Genomic DNA, 16,936 nt, shown 5'->3' with positions numbered 1-16,936 from the left:
GAGAGAGAGAGAGAGAGAGAGAGAGAGAGAGAGAGAGAGAGAGAGAGAGAGAGAGAGAAAGAGAGAGAAGATTAGGGAAACCCAAGCTTAAAGAAGATGCTTGTGAAAAAAAATCTATTAGTTATATTAGAATTTGCCTCATATAGTTGAGAAGTCATAGGGCTTCTTTGCACGGTAATATGCCTCACAAATTGAGTATGGGTGACCTACATTTCCACTGGTCTTTATATACATTCTTTTCAATTTAACATAGAAGTATACTTCTTTTTTTAAATGTACAAAACCAAACATATATTAAACTGAACTGTTCAACTTCCATGAAAAAAATATTTGTAAGACACATGTAAAAGATATTCAGTTATATTTAATAATCAATGCTGATATAACAATTTGCTCCATTTCACTGGAACTTCAAATAATAAGTGTTTTGGCATCTAAATATTTTAGCTGTTTCACAGTGTTGATTCACATAGAAAAGACCTATTCTGGTCCTGTTCCTCAAGACAAGGGATTTGTTTGTATTTTTTTCTTGCCCAGGACACTGCTTATTCTATCTATACTATAGATAATATACAAGCTCAACCCTTACAAAGCTTCAAACAAACAAAACAAACTGAATTCATTAGATGGCATTGCTCCAGCCCTTAAGTGGCTCTGACAGCAGAGGCTGAATAAGCCAAGTGGCAACACTTACTTAGGATCCAAAACAAAGAGGGTCCTAAACTTAGCAAAGAAAAAATGGAAAAGCCAACCAACAAGCAGTCCTTATCTTTTTTCAACTCTGAGAGAGAAACAAAAACAGATATAAAGAGCCAGATAAGCCCCCAAGATTTACATTCCCTCACCTTGTTGCCTCGGTTTATATAACTTCTATATTCTAGATAGTACTAGCCAATTCTTGCCACTAGAGAAAGTATTAGTTGATCTGAGTACAATTGTCTTTGGATACAATAGTAAGGACCAGTAAATAGATTCTTTAGATTTGTCTCTTTCAGGCAAAGACACATGTCATGTTAGCCATGATTAAGAAAAAACAGACAATTAGAACAATTACAGAACTTAGAATGAATTAAAAACCAAATTCTAATACTTCTGTTTGGAATCTACCTTCTCCAAAAAAGAGAAATGAAACAGAGGTAGTAGTAGTAGAAGTAGTAGTAGTGGTGGTGGTGGAGGCGGTGGTGATGGTGGTGGTGGTGGTAGTGGTGGTGGTGGTAGTGGTAGTGGTAGTAGTAGTTATCACTACTACTAATAACAATAACAAACAACAATAGCAAATTCACTGTAGAAGTTCTAATAATATACTTGCCTTCTGAAAATTTTTGGTGAAGATGGTATAAATGTCTTAGTAGACAGAATGTAGCGTTGGAAGAGAGGGAAAAGGGTTGCAAATAATATCATCTAGGAAAGATATGGTCATTGCAATCATCAACTGACAGCAGGTAACGGATGTCCACTTAAGAGTGGGACCATCAGCAGTCAGGCACTTGGGGGGTCTTAACTTTCACTACTCAACTACTTACTACTGATAGATTTAAGAAGATGGGAGTCACTGCATTCAGTTATGTGTGCACTAGTGACTCCATAATTAAAGTCACAGCCAAGCATGGTTAAATTATAAGAGCCATGAAATAAAAAGTCATGATTTGGGGAAAGGAACTGGTAGGAAGGAAGAGAGATTGATTAGAATATTAGTTAGAAAAGAAAGGGCAAGTAGTGAGAGCATAAAAAAGCTTTATATGCATGTATGAAAATGCAACACAAACCTAATAAGGTTATTATTATTAATATTGTTATATAATATTATATTATTATCATTTTTGAAACTTCAAATACTTTAGTAGCATATTTTTGTATCTTTACTACTGGCATATATGTATGAGTGTGGGCATGCACATGCCATGGGAACTATGTGAAGATCAGAGAACAGCTCTTGAGAGTTGGTTTCCTCCTTCTGCTGTGAGATCCTAGGATCAAAGCTACTTGCACAATGAATGCTGGTAGTCACTGAGCCATCCTGCCAGCCCACTCCATAACAACAAACTATGAAGAAATTAAGGACTGCTATGGTCACGGAGTTCACTATAATTTAGATAATAAATGTCCTCTTAGGCCCATGTACTGAAGCTTGGTCCTCAGTCCACAGAGCTACAGGGAAAGGATAGGGGAACCTTTAGGTGGTGGAGCTTGCTGGAGAACTTTAGACTAGTGGACATACCCTGGAAGAATATATGAGAATTGTAATCCTTTCTGCATCTTTCTCAGTATCTAAGATGTCACAAGATGAACAGGCTTCCTCTAACACCTACTGCACATACTTGTATATATACTGTTATGTATTGTGCAATCAGAGGCCAAAAGCAACAGGGCAGAAACTGTGGACTAAAACCTCATAAACTAAGAGGCGAAACAAGCCTCTCTTCCTTTTTAGTTTTTTTTTTCCCCCAAGTATTTTGCAACATTAATACAAAACTAATGAGCACAAAAGTATTTCTATTTAAATAAGGATTATAGTAAATGTACACTTGGAAAATCTAGTGTTGTAAGCTATAAGATTTGTATGTTAATATAAATGAAAAAAATATAAATTTAAATTTTCTTTCTGTACCAAAGTCTTCCTATATATGATAAACATGAATTGCATAACACAAAATAGCAAACAAAAATATTATTTACTTGATACTTCTAATAAATAAAGACTTAAAGAGTTTAAGGCTAGTCTTATGGGTTGAATCTCTAATTTCCTCCCAGTGCTCCTATGTTAAAGGTTTTTCCCCCAGTGCAGCCCTTCAGAGGTAAGAACTCTGAGAAGAAATTATTCCTCAAGACCTCTGATTGCATTAATAGATTAACACATTGAAAGTTTCATAGTTGCCGGGCAGTGGTGGCGCACGCCTTTAATCCCAGCACTTGGGAGGCAGAGGCAGGTGGATTTCTGAGTTCGAGGCCAGCCTGGTCTACAGAGTGAGTTCCAGGACAGCCAGGGCTACACAGAGAAACTCTGTCTCGAAAAAAAAAAAGAAAGTTTCATAGTTTAGTCAATTATTGGTAGGATGATGGGAACTTTAAGAGTTATGGTCTTATTACAGGAAGTAGATGGGGTGACTATAAGGGAACCATTTGACCCCAGTTCCTCCTCTGTAACTATCTTTTGCTTGCTACATACCATGAGCATCTCTGTTCCACCACCACATGCCTCCCTGTATGATGTTCTACATTACTAAGGACAGGCCTAGAAACAATGAAGCCATGTAACCATGTGCTCAAAGCTCTGAACCTGTGAATTAAAATACATCTTTCCTACCTCAGGTTGCTTTTCCTCAGACATTTAGTCACAGAACTAAAGTTTTATAGCATAGCTATCCTATGTCTTCTAAAAACTGGATTGCTTTAGAAAACTTACTTTTAAGCATATATTGAGGCTGTTCTTCCAGTGGTTTTCCTGTGAAACAACTAATACAATTCATCTTAGCATTTAATTATATCATTTCTCTTGCTGAACTAGAAACATAGTATCTTTACATTTCAGCTTGGAAAGTATGACATCTAGTGGGAGCAGAGTAATTATCCCACTTTCTACATAAAGGTCTACTTTAGCACTAAATACAATTCCTTTCTTTTGAAACAATGGGGATGAGAGGACAATATAGGAGGTAAATTTTATTAATGTCTACATAATTTGTTGTCACATATACATATTATATATTTAAACTTTTAAAGATAGAGGTACCAAACCTTTGCTTTCCTAATAGGTTCTATAACACAGTTATTAATAACTGTGTACTTGAAAAATTAATGAGTTTTTAATGCAGAAGAAGGGCTTTTGGCATGCTTAAGCAAAACTGAAAATGAACATCAGTTTCTAGGAAAAAGTCACATATTCAAGAAAGAGGACATGTAAGTACAAAGTTCACATATTGTAAAAAAGTTTCTCATACAGGTATTTAGAAATGTGTTTGAAATTATAAGTAATACACTGGAATGAACTGAATATGTACACTTACTCATTCTGCTTTGCTTTCTGGGCAATTAATGACTTAGTTATATAGGCTAAATTTTTATCTACTAATAATGAAAACATTTTAACATGATTCTACTCTTGACTCAATCAGAAAAGGTAGGAAAGAGGGGCTGAAGACTCTCAACTGAAAGAATGTAGTTATGGCTATAGTAAGTCAATCCTAGTTGAAATCCCAACCCTGCCTCTTACAGTACTGTTTATCATAGTTACTTAACTTTAGAATGACACACTTATGTGCGAAAGCAAAAGGGTGTCTACCACATGTGGATAATTGAACATATTAAACAGGATATTTTAAGTAAATGCAGAGCAGGAGTCTTCTCAGAATACACTTTCAAAAAACCATTATAATCCTAACCTTAAATTTATATCGAATATTTTATCACTACTATGCAAATTTAAACTTATTTAGAGAATCAAAATGAAACACTATGTGTTCTTTTCAATTACCATTGTTTCTGAGGTGGAAAGAGAGCTTGGGTCATGATCCTGAATAGATGTCCCAGAGGGGGCCCTCCAAAACTTGAATGAGTCGTCTAAACCTGACAACAGAGAACAGTTAATATGGCATTCCCCCAAGATATCCAACAATCAACAGAATACTTACTCCTTAAGAAAAGAACCATAAACAAAAGAATGGTATTTTTCACTATGCTTGAGAGTTACTCAGAGGTGGTTGGTGCATTTCCTCCAGAGCATCCGCCCTAGGGATTCTAACAGCCTACATTAGAGTGAAACCATACACTGACACATTCAACAAACACCCAGAATGCATCAGTGCAGATTGGCTCAAAAGCCATGCTAGGAATGACAGTGATTCATAAAATTAAAACACCTGAAAAACTCATTTTTCTAATAGCGGCAGTTATTTATAAAGTTCAAAAGCTTCATTAAATGCTACTTTCATTCCCCTAAAAAGGGAATAAATATTTAATTATAAATTTAAATAATTATAAATAAATTCATATCTAAGTAATTAAAAGTAATAGAATTTTATTCCAGCTTACTCTTTATAGTATATATTTGCACAGACATAAACAAATCTTATTTATAATTACATGTACATACTCATTAGACAGTGAATAAATTCATATATCTGATGGTTTTTTATTTTTTTATTGAACCTTTTCTGTGTTAAGATTCTAAAACATTATATTTAAATATTAATTTTAAAATTAAAGCAATTTATACTAAATGGGTATTCATTTTTATAAAATCTAAGTAGTATTTATGCATTATTATATAAAACTTAGAAAAGGAGAATATCTACAGGAGAAGTAAAAGTTTTCAGTGAGATGTTCTGACAAATTTATGACATATCAAAAATAAATAGTTTTATTTAAACTTTTACCAAATAAGCTAGAAGGCTTAGTTAGAAAAGATCTCATTCATATGAAAGGGGACAAAAAAACGAAAGAGTGCCAAGGAATGGATATTCTAAAAACGTTTAAGATTGTACTATAGAAAAAAAAAGGTATAAACTTTACTGAAGGCCATAAAATAGCTTATGAAACATTAAGATGATGTCAAGCATGGTTTCCATGAAGAATTTATAACACAGAATAATGTTCAGACAATGTTTAGAGAAACAGAAACTAAAAAGAAAATGTGCATAAAACATATGAAACAAACATCGCATAGGGAAAAATGATGGTAAGAAATAAATTGTATTGGGGTATTGTTTGGATTGTATGCAGAACTAGAGACAATTTTTTCTGGTGAAGCTATTCATGTTTTACTATTTTCCAAATGTTCTTTAGTGAACACATGCTTTTTTAATGTTATTTTTTGCATGTGTAGATGGTATGCATGCTTATTTAAGTATTCACATGTGCATTCTTGAGTGTGGAGGTCAGAGATTTACTTCATGTCTTCCACAGTTGCTCTTAACACTTTGTACATTAAAGGAGGGTCTCTCACATGAACAAAGGGCTTGTCAGTCTGACTAATCTACCTAGACAGCTTGCTCTAGGGGTTCCAGACCACTGTGTGCACCTTGGGTGCTGAGGATCCAAACTTCAGTCCTTTCACTTGTGTTTTAACCAATTAGTCATCTCCTTGGCTTCTCAATATTATTTAACAGAAGTTATATTTTGTAATAATAATAATGATAATGATAAAGGTATTATACTTACCATTGAAATCACTGTATTCTGTTGTTTCAGTAAAAGTAGAAAAATTAAAATTAAAATCAAACATGTATCTTCCTAAGTAACAATGTTTCACCATGTGAGTCAAATGTTCATAGAAATGGCAGTGATATAAAAGGGCCTGGAGGGCAGGCTTTCCTGAAAGTGAAAGGCCAGAATCCTCATCATGGACACAAGGGCCCTGTTGGGAAAACAGAGAAAACATACTGATTTAGGAACTCATTTCTTAAAAAAAGAAAAAGAAAAAAAAATTCACTGTATCTCACTACCAGGAGAAAGGTGCCCCAGGTCCTATCAGAGTCCTTCTAGTATGGCAGCTTAGACTAGAACAGAAAGTACTTTGCTTTATTGGTCTCTGCTGCTTCTTAAATTTCTAAAGTTGAAACTTCTAGACTCTTTGCAAAGTCACTGATGTAAAATGATCATTTGCTAGGGCACACAAGTAAAAGGATATTTTGCTCTAGTGGACACATGAAAAGACACGTGATGAAGGAGTATAAATATGACCCCATAGACAGTTGGGGAAGAAACATTGGTTTGCTTTGCTCTGTCTCAGTATTCTTCACTAAAGGCATGCAAGTATTGATTTGCCTTGCATAGCATTGTTGAGCTCTGCTTGGGTTAATGCTGCCATTGAGAGAAACCAGCCAAAGAACTTCTTGTGAAGTTCCTGTGGCTTCTTGCTGCTTCTGCAGGCAAAGAATAAGCTTTGCATATTCTTCAGGATTGAACTACAGCTGCTGGTTCATGTATGATTTCTACCTGTCAAGAGGACCAGACTGAAGCTGCTGACTCGTATTTGGTATCTGCTACTGTATTGAACTGCTGACAAAGAAGATTGAGGTTGCCCCCAAAAAACTGATGCAAAACAGGTCTACTTCCCCCATATCCTAATACCTTTTCTCTTCCACTGCCTCTGGTGGGTAGTGGGCAATAGGAGAGGTTGGATGTTTATTAAAATAGGCTGCAAAAAATTTATGTCTACAAACTTCTTCTGCCAGAAAGTTAAACCTCCTGAAGGGTCAATTCATAAAAATGCTTCTATAAAACAATGATTCTCAACCAAGTAGTATCTTTTAACCAACACATGATAGTAAAACAACTATAAATTTCTCAAATAATGTGGTCTAAGTAATAGTGTTTGAAAGTGTACCAGCTCAGCAGTGAGTCAGCAAAAATGAAGAATTTAAATATAGAGGTCTAGAAGAAGCAGATCAACCAGATCAGGAGAGTGGATTCAGAAGGCTATGCTCACTCAGCATGGTCAGTTACAAGTAATGTGGCTCTTCCTTTATTTATAAATTATTCTTTCAATGAACCAAGGGCTTCAACCATAGAGGCACATGCTCTACCACTGCTACTCCACTGTGGTCCTTTAACACATGACTTTATTAGTTATCATGAGTGAGCTATTTGTCAAGAAAAAAAAATTAGTCAGCCTTAGTGTTACCACTACAAAAGTTATAGTATGCATAAATGTACATAGATGATAAAGACAGGATACAATGCTATAACTGCCAAACATAACAAGCAACCCTTCCGTGAGTCAGAAAAAAAACCTTACACCCTAAAATTGTGGTTCTGTTAAGGCAAGAGAAAGGTGTAGCTCAGTAATAGAGCATTCATCTCTTACACAGGAAGCCCTGAGCTTGATCCCTCAAACTGAAAACAAACAAACACAAACAAACCATCACTCAAAGTTTAACTCCAACTGAACAAACATCAGTCAATAAAACAAAATCACTAAGGTAACATAAAACTATTTTTCTAAATATATTCTGTAATGATTAATTTTACCTTGCATTATACTACTCATTTAACATTATTTAATTTATTTTATATATTATGTCTATGTAATTGCCTCCTCTATCATGGCCAGAGTCCTAAATTCCTAAGTATTTACTGAAAACAAGTAAAGAAATATAAATTACATAAATCATGAAAATAACAAAAACTACTATTCAGAGCTCTTTACAAAAGTCATATCTGCTGAGTCGTTACCCCATTGAAGGTCTACTAGATGGACGATAGGAACAACCCTTAGAGGGCAAGTTACAAACCCACCATCCTCTGTGGTTCTGCTATTCTATCTCTCATAAAGGTGGTAAAATGAGAAGTAATAAATGCTGTCTATAACAATTCTAACATTTATTCTCTGAATTATAAAATTACAAACATAATGTATTCTAAATTGGATACAAATTGGATTTCCTTTATTCATAAACAAAATAAGTGCAATGATCCAGGAGATAAATGTCACCATTGTCATGCAGCAGGTAACACCTGAAATGTGCCCTTCAGCAGTTCATCTTGATTCAGTTAACTATTAAATAAATCTTAGGTTTAAAAACCATTCATGGTACACCTGCATAACACACTAGAAAAACTTGAGAATTATTATTATCATGTAAGAAAATGTCGTCATTCATAGGAAATTCATTCTTCAGTATTAAGGGGAAAAGCAGCAGTGTGTCCATGATTTGCAAACACTATGCAAAACTTTAAAAGATACCAGATAAACAGTTCGGTTTCTACTGTGATAGATACCATGACCAAAAAAACAACTGGGGAAAGAAAGGGTTTATTTGGCTTATGGGTTATAAAATCCACTCTGACACATCAAAACAATCATCCATCATGATCAAGTAGGTTTAATCCCAGGAATGCAGGGATGGTTCAATATTCAGAAATCCATCAATGTAATCCTCTATATAAAAAAACTTAGAGAAAAAAACATGAACATCTCACTAAATGCTGAGAAAGCATTTGACAAAATTCAACATCCCTTCATGATAAAAGTCTTGGAAAGATCAGGAATCCAAGGCCCCTACCTAAACATAGTAAAAGCAATTTACAGCAAACCAGTAGCCAACATCAAGCTAAATGGAGAGAAACTTGAAGCAATCCCACTAAGATCAGGGACTAGACAAGGCTGCCCACTCTCCCCCTACCTATTCAATATAGTACTGGAAGTCCTAGCCAGAGCAATTAGACAACAAAAAGAAGTCAAAGGGATACAAATAGGAAAGGAAGAAGTCAAAATATCACTATTTGCAGATGATATGATAGTATACTTAAGTGACCCCCAAACTTCCACCAGAGAACTCCTAAACCTGATAAACAACTTCAGCAAAGTGGCTGGTTATAAAATCAACTCAAACAAATCAGTAGCCTTCCTCTACATGAAAGATAAACAGACTGAAAAAGAAATTAGGGAAATGACACCTTTCACAATAGTTGCAAATAATATAAAATACCTTGGTGTGAATCTAACCAAGCAAGTGAAAGACCTGTATGACAAGAACTTCAAGTCTCTGAAGAAAGAAATCGAAGAAGATCTCAGAAGATGGAAAGATCTCCCATGCTCATGGATTGGCAGGATTAATATAATAAAAATGGCCATCTTGCCAAAAGCAATCTACAGATTCAATGCAATCCCCATTAAAATCCCAACTCAATTCTTCACAGAGTTAGAAAAGGAAATTCTCAAATTCATATGGAATAACAAAAAACCCAGGATAGCGAAAACTATTCTCAACAATAAAAGAACTTCGGGAGGAATCACCATCCCTGACCTCAAGCTGTACTACAGAGCAATAGTGATAAAAACTGCCTGGTATTGGTACAGAGACAGGCAGGAAGATCAATGGAATAGAATTGAAGACCCAGAAATGAACCCACACTCCTATGGTCACTTGATCTTTGACAAAGGAGCTAAAACTGTCCAGTGGAAAAAGGACAGCATTTTCAACAAATGGTGCTGGTTCAACTGGAGGACAACATGTAGAAGAATAAAAATTGATCCATTCTTATCCCCTTGTACAAAGCTCAAGTCTAAGTGGATAAAGGACCTCCACATAAAACCAGATACACTGAAACTAATAGAAGAGAAGGTGGGGAAGAGCCTCGAATACTTGGGCACAGGGGAAAAGTTCCTGAACAGAACTCCAATGGCATATGCTCTTAAGATCAAAAATTGACAAATGGGACTTCATAAAATTGCAAAGTTTCTGTAAGGCAAAGGACACTGTCAATAGGACAAAACGACAACCAACAAATTGGGAAAAGATCTTTACCAATCCTTCATCTGATAGAGGGCTAATATCCAATATATACAAAGAACTCAAGAAATTAGACTCCAGACAACCAAATTACCCTATTAAAAAATGGGGTATAGAGCTTAACAAAGAATTTTCAATGGAAGAAACTCGAATGGCCGAGAAGCACCTAAAGAAATGCTCAGCATCCTTAGTCGTCAGGGAAATGCAAATCAAAACAACCCTGAGATTCCATCTCACACCAGTCAGAATGGCTAAGATTAAAAACTCAGGTGATAGTAGATGCTGGCGAGGGTGTGGAGAAAGAGGAACACTCCTCCATTGTTGGTGGGACTGCAAGATGGTGCAACCACTTTGGAAATCAGTCTGGCGGTTCCTCAGAAAATTGGACATAGCATTACCCAAGGATCCAGCTATACCACTCCTAGGCATATACCCAGAAGTTGCTCGAACACATAATAAGGACATATGCTCAACTATGTTCATAGCAGCTTTATTTATAATAGCCAGGAGCTGGAAAGAACCCAGATGTCCTTCAACTGAGGAATGGATTCAAAAAATGTGGTATATTTACACAATGGAGTATTACTCAGCTATTAAAAACAATGAATTCGAGAGGTTCCTAGGTAAATGGATGGAACTAGAAATTATCATCCTGAGTGAGGTAAGCCAATCACAAAAGAACACACATGGTATTCACTCACTGATTATTGGATATTAGCCCAGAACCTTGAAATGCCCAAGATGCAACTCACAGGCCACATGAAGCCCATAAAGAAGGAAGACCAAGTGGGGGTGATTCGGTCCTTCTTAGAAGGAGCAACAAATTACTCAAGGGAGCAAATATGGAGACAAAGTGAGGGACAGAAACTGAAGAAGGGGCCGTTTCAAGACCACTACACCTGAGTATCTATCTCATGTGCAATCACCAAAGGTAGAGGCTGATGTGGAAGCCAGGAAGTGCATGCTGATAAGAGCCTGATATGGATATCTCCTCAGAGGTCTTCAAGAGTCTGACATATTCAGAGGCAGATGCTCACAACTAGCCATTGAACTGATCATGGGTTTCTCAATAGAGGAGTTAGAGTGAAGACTGAAGGAGAGCTGAAAGGGTTTGTGGCACCATGAGGAGAGCAACAATACCAACCAACCAGAGCTCCCAGGGTCTAAACCACCAGCCTGGGAGCACTTAGGGGGGGATCCAGAGCTTCAGTTGAATATGTAAAAGTGGAGGGCCCTGCTGGGCATAGGTGGAAGAAGAGAACCTTGACCTCATGAAGGCTGGATGCCCCAGGGGGTGGGAATTTTAAGGTGGGGAGGTGGGAGGGGGGGGTAGATAGAGGTTACATCCACAGAGAAGAAGGAGGAGGGGTGAGGGGATTGGGGGTTCCTGGGTGGGTGGGGGATGGGGTAAGGGGATAACATATGAAATGTAAATAAAACATCCAATAAAAAAAAACACTAAAATAAAGTAAAATAAAATCCACTCTGGAGTGAAACTAAACTCAGATCAGAAACTGAAGCACAGACCATGAGACCACAGGGGACAGCACCTACTGTCTAAATTACTGCTTTTGCTCAGGACCTGCCCACAATGGGCTAGGCTCTCCTCTGTCATTTAGCAATTAAGAAAATGTACCTCATCCCCATGCACATGATGCTTGCATGCTCGCACACATGCACTCACAAACCATTGTAATGGAGCTAATTCTTCAACTGAGATTCCCTCTTCCTGAGTGTGTCAGGAGAACAACCAAGAACAATCAGCACACAGTCAAGTTAACACATATATGTAAAATAACAATGGGGAGTTGAGTAAAGATGAATGAAAATTGTATTGTTTCTGCAATTTTCCATAAATATACTATTTTTTCAAAGTAAAAGGTTAAAAAATAATGTGCATCTGCCAATTCAAAGCTACATTACAAATGAAGAAAGCAAAGTAAGAACAAGTGTAATATCTTCATAAACTATCAATAACCTAGCATAAAAAAACACATGAAAATGCCTATATGTTAAATACGATATGCTTTTCAAGGGAAGAATAACTTATCATTACAGAATTTATGCATAAGCCAGCAATAGAATACATTAAACATTGTAAAATGCCAGCCTTCCCCTAAATCATACCATTAGCTCCAGATCATTTAATTTGATCAACTGCATGTCCCCAACATGTAGGCACTAAAAAAATGTCATCGGCATAGACAAAAACAAAAGCAACAATAGAAAACCATAAGATCTATCTCTATTAGATTTCTTATCATAATCAAGTCTAAGGTTAATTATAAACATTGCAGAGGCTAACATGCTGGTCTTCAAATTAAACTCAGCAACAAAATCAGTGACATCCAGAACTAACAACCTAGTCCTGCTGTGGGAAACTAGTTTACAAGCACTGCTTGGCTGAGAACTTCAATACAATTTTCAGCACTTTGACACAGAGAGTGACAGCCTTGACAATAGGTGTGAATAAAGGTAAGCCTCTATAAACATCATTTTATAAGATATGCCCATATTTGAAAGAGCTACAGAATCTAAAGATTACTGTAACAAGAGATGAGTTCTCATACCTAGCAGGAGGCAAGCTCCCTAACCACTAACAGAAGGTGTGGGTGTCTGTCCACTGGAGGCCAGGGGATGTAGTACGTGCACATGCTTTCTATCTGTTCCTCCTCTTTAAGTTCATTCCATTCCCAGCATGTTCATACAAAACACGTGGGATATTACGATACAAAACAAAGATTTCACTTACATAAGACCAAGAATGTAAGTTGAATGCTTTGTTCACTACTAAATCAGAAAGGCGAAATCAATGCCAATTTACTTTCCAGAGGAAACTGGGAGAACACTTTCAAAAAATAAAACCTATCCGTGGTAGAATACTTGCTGCCTAGCATAAGAGATGACTCAGAGGTAATAGTCCCTACTACAAGAGCCGGATGACCAGAGCTCCATCCCTGGAACCCAGAGAAGAGAAAAGAAAAACAGACTTCATAGAGATGCCTTTGACCTCTCAACCCACATAGTGATGCAACACAGACAGACAGACAGAGACACATACACACATACATATGCACACATACACACTCACACAGCACACACACACGCACACACACACACACACACACACACACACGCATACAATACTAATGACACTAGAGATGAATCAGGGCGCTAACACAGATTGCTAACTCGGCTTTGTGAAGACTGAAGAAGTGAAGAACCCAGGAGATAAATGCCAGTGGACTGTGCAGCAGGTGACACTGAAATCTGCCTTTCTGAAGCTCAGCTTGATTCAGTAACTATTAGTGTATATTCTGATGCAAATTTAAAAGTAAACAGATTTATAGATACTGGGGAGTACTATATAAAATTATTATAAGGATGAAGATAAAATGATAGAAAATACATCTTATGCCTACAACCATCCTGCTTTCATATTCTCCAAATTACCTACTAAAATGTTAACTATTTAGTGACTTGATATTCACTATTTTTAAAAATCTAATATAAAGAAAAAGAGATAAATCATGGTCCCAACTGTACACTAAATCAGCAAAATAAAAAAGAAATTTAATATGATACAACCAACTTTATTTATTATTCAATTATAGAGACAATTTAATGATGTGTACAAGAGACTCTATAATGCCACTGACTATGTTGCTTCACCAAGCTATTTCAAACCTTTGTGATAAAACTTCTGAACTATATAATGAGGAAAACAGTTCACAACGCCAACAATTATGCCAGGTAGTAGACCCCAGGCTTCTAGAAGAGTACCTAGTGCTAAACATTACTAATTCTAAAAGTATTAACCACTACAAAAAAAGATGGTTTCTTACATTTTTTTAATGCTTTATCAGGCTGGGTATGGTGGCACAGGCTTTTAATCCCAGCTCTGGGAGACAAAGGAAGGGATATCTCTCTTGAGTTTGAGGTCAACCTGATGTATATCATGAGTTCCAGGCTGGCCAAGGCTATATAGTGAGATCTTGTGTCAAATAAAATATAAAAATAAAACAAAAAAGCAAATAAATAAAAATAAAATGTTTATTGAAGGCTAGAAAAATAAAGATTTTATTGCTGGCTCAGTGATTAAGTATAGGAGGAGCTAAGGTGGGAGGAGTTAGGAGAGAAAAAGGAAAAGATGTAGGAGCAATGGAGAGCCACGCAGGTATGGGGAGCACTCATGGATAATAACTTTTATTTAGGTTAGCTAACTGGGAAACAACTCTCTTCATGTGGGCATATTGTTATTGAGCATTACCAAACATAGAAAGCCTTTGACTAATCTTAAAGCATTAGAGTCTCACTTTATTACTGGGCCGGCCCGCATGGCTGGTCGGATGGTCTGGGAAATGCCCAGCCTTGCAGAGACAGCATGGAACATTAGCAGAGCCATTTCCCATGCTGGCGTCTCATTGATGGCAGGGCTGGTGTTTCTCGTGGGCTGGTTCTAGCAGCAGGCACGTGGCCTCCAGCTGAGAAACATGGCGGCTGAGCTAGGCAGAGCCACCGCAGCTTAGACAGTCGGCTTGATCAGAGGCCGATTTTATTTAATTACTTCAACAATTAAGGACACTTTTCAGTGTTACAGAGGACCTGGCTTGATTCACTGCCCTTACCTGGTGACTCTGTGTCCAGTTCCAAGTGATCTGACATCTCCTTCTTACCTCTATAGGTACTAGGCACATGTATGGTTCACACACATACATGAAGGCAAAAACAGTCATACACATAACGTAAGTAAACCTAAATTTTTTTGATTAAAAATTTATTGTGTGTGTATATATGGTACGTGTGTAATGGGGGTTATATATGTGTCACATGCAGCATATGTGTAGAGATTAGAGGATAACTTTACAAAGTCAGTTCTCTCCTTTCACCTTTGCTGGGTCATTTGCATTTCAGGATAATGTTTAACTAAAAGCAAGCACAGTTACTATCCTCTAGTTAAGAAGCACTTGCTGCCGTACACACAGGCTTTTAAGTAATAAAGCTTAGCCATTCTTTGGTATCAACAAGGGACTGGTTCTTAGACTCTCAAAAATACCAAACTCTGTAGATAGAGATAATTGTGTATCATCTATGCATATTCTGCTGTTTAATTTAAAAGCTCTCTAAGTCACTTACAATAACTTAATGCTATTATATGTGCTTGTCATGCTATACTGTGTGTGTGTGTGTGTGTGTGTGTGTGTGTGTGTGTGTGTGTGTGTAGTCTATACAATTACTTTTTCTTGAATGTTTTTGGCTCCTGGCTCCTGGTTCCTTAAATCCACAAACATGAAATCCACAGAAACAAAAGGCTAGTTGCACACATATGCTGAAAATTTAAAACTAAGTAATATAAAATATCTGCTAGATTGATAACTGTTTATACCCACCTGCCAAGTATAATCCTTTATAACTTCTGAAGACATTGGTATTACAAGGAGATTCTGCAAAATAAATGCAGCCTGAAAATTAAAAACACAAAATGTCAATGCTGCCATCTTGCTGTCATCTCTGAAATAACCGATTGTTGCAATCAAATAACAGAGGCTGTATGGGCAGTGAAACAAGCTGAGACCCTCCCAAGGTCTTATACTCTGCATTTCTTACTAGCTGATAACTGAATTAGGTGACAACCAAACAATCCAGATAGTCCATAAGAAAATATAGCTCTTACTATTTCAAAATTTAATTTTATACAAAAAAATGACTAGTATAAGACATTCTAGAAGCATTTAAGAAATACGCATAGTTTTCAAATTCCTTTGTAGGGTTATACACAGAGATAGCAAACATCTGTCTTCTCCTTCAATTTCTTCTTCTTTCAAACAAAAGTTCCTAATAAAGTTAAAGCACAAATGTCCAACTTTACCTATCAGAATAGAAGATGACAAAATGAAACAATCATACAAATATAAGAACTGATTTTCATTTAATAGAAGATCTGCTATAATCATGCTAAGAGAATTACAAAAATTCTAAGAGTAAAGTTTCCATCCATCTTCACTGGAAGTCAATTTAAGAGTTTAAAGTTATCAAATCAAAAAAAAAAATCCATAAGTGGAAGAATCACCACTTGAAACTATGACAGCAACTAATAAGAAAACAGGCCTTATACATTTGCCACTGGGTATTGGGTAATGGTGGGCAGGAACTGTTGATGTATTCAGGAACCTCTGAAAACTATTTGCTTGTCATTTTTAAAACTACTAGAATAAAGTCATCACCTGATAGAAGCAACAATAAGTTAACAAAAAAAAGTCCATTTGAGCTGACAAGATGGCTCAATGGGTAGAACTAATGACTCAAATTTGGTCCCTAGAATCCACAAGATGGTCAAAGAGAATTGACTCTAGAGATTTGCACTCTGACCTTCACAGGTACACATATGTACACAAGTAAATGACATAAATAAATAATTTTAAAACACAAATTAAGCCAGTGTTTATTTTCTTCTCAAGTATCATTGACATATACTGTGAGATAGTATTTTAAAAACACCTTATGATTATTAAGGGTCTAAAACCATTAAATGCCTATAAATGTTGAGGTAAAACAAATATTTTTTGAATTATTTTGTGATGGGAAAATAAAAATTCACATTAAATATATCATTTCTGTAACAGCAAGATGGCTCATCTAGTAAAGGCACTGGCTACCAAGGTTGTATTCTATTCCCAGAACCCACATGAAGGAAGGAGAGCACT

At 36.4% G+C, this 16,936-nt stretch overlaps 1 protein-coding gene across 1 annotated transcript in view; it reads right to left on the bottom strand.

Annotated features, from left to right (window-relative positions):
• Rttn (rotatin) overlaps positions 1-16,936 on the bottom strand; it is a 181,568-nt gene that overhangs the window by 51,948 nt on the left and 112,684 nt on the right. Inside the window, exons 31-33 of the mRNA XM_028768961.1 lie at positions 15,623-15,694; positions 6,157-6,352; positions 4,472-4,563 (exon numbers count right to left, since the gene is read on the bottom strand). Of these exons, the coding sequence (XP_028624794.1) occupies positions 4,472-4,563; positions 6,157-6,352; positions 15,623-15,694 (360 nt within the window). The remainder of the gene's footprint in view (positions 1-4,471; positions 4,564-6,156; positions 6,353-15,622; positions 15,695-16,936) is intronic.

The sequence above is a fragment of the Grammomys surdaster genome, unplaced genomic scaffold (genome assembly GCF_004785775.1).
Source record: "Grammomys surdaster isolate TR1022 unplaced genomic scaffold, NIH_TR_1.0 189, whole genome shotgun sequence".
NCBI lineage: Eukaryota > Metazoa > Chordata > Mammalia > Rodentia > Muridae > Grammomys > Grammomys surdaster.
Note: the sequence above shows the minus strand (reverse complement) of the source record. Positions and strands in the feature narration are given on the sequence as shown.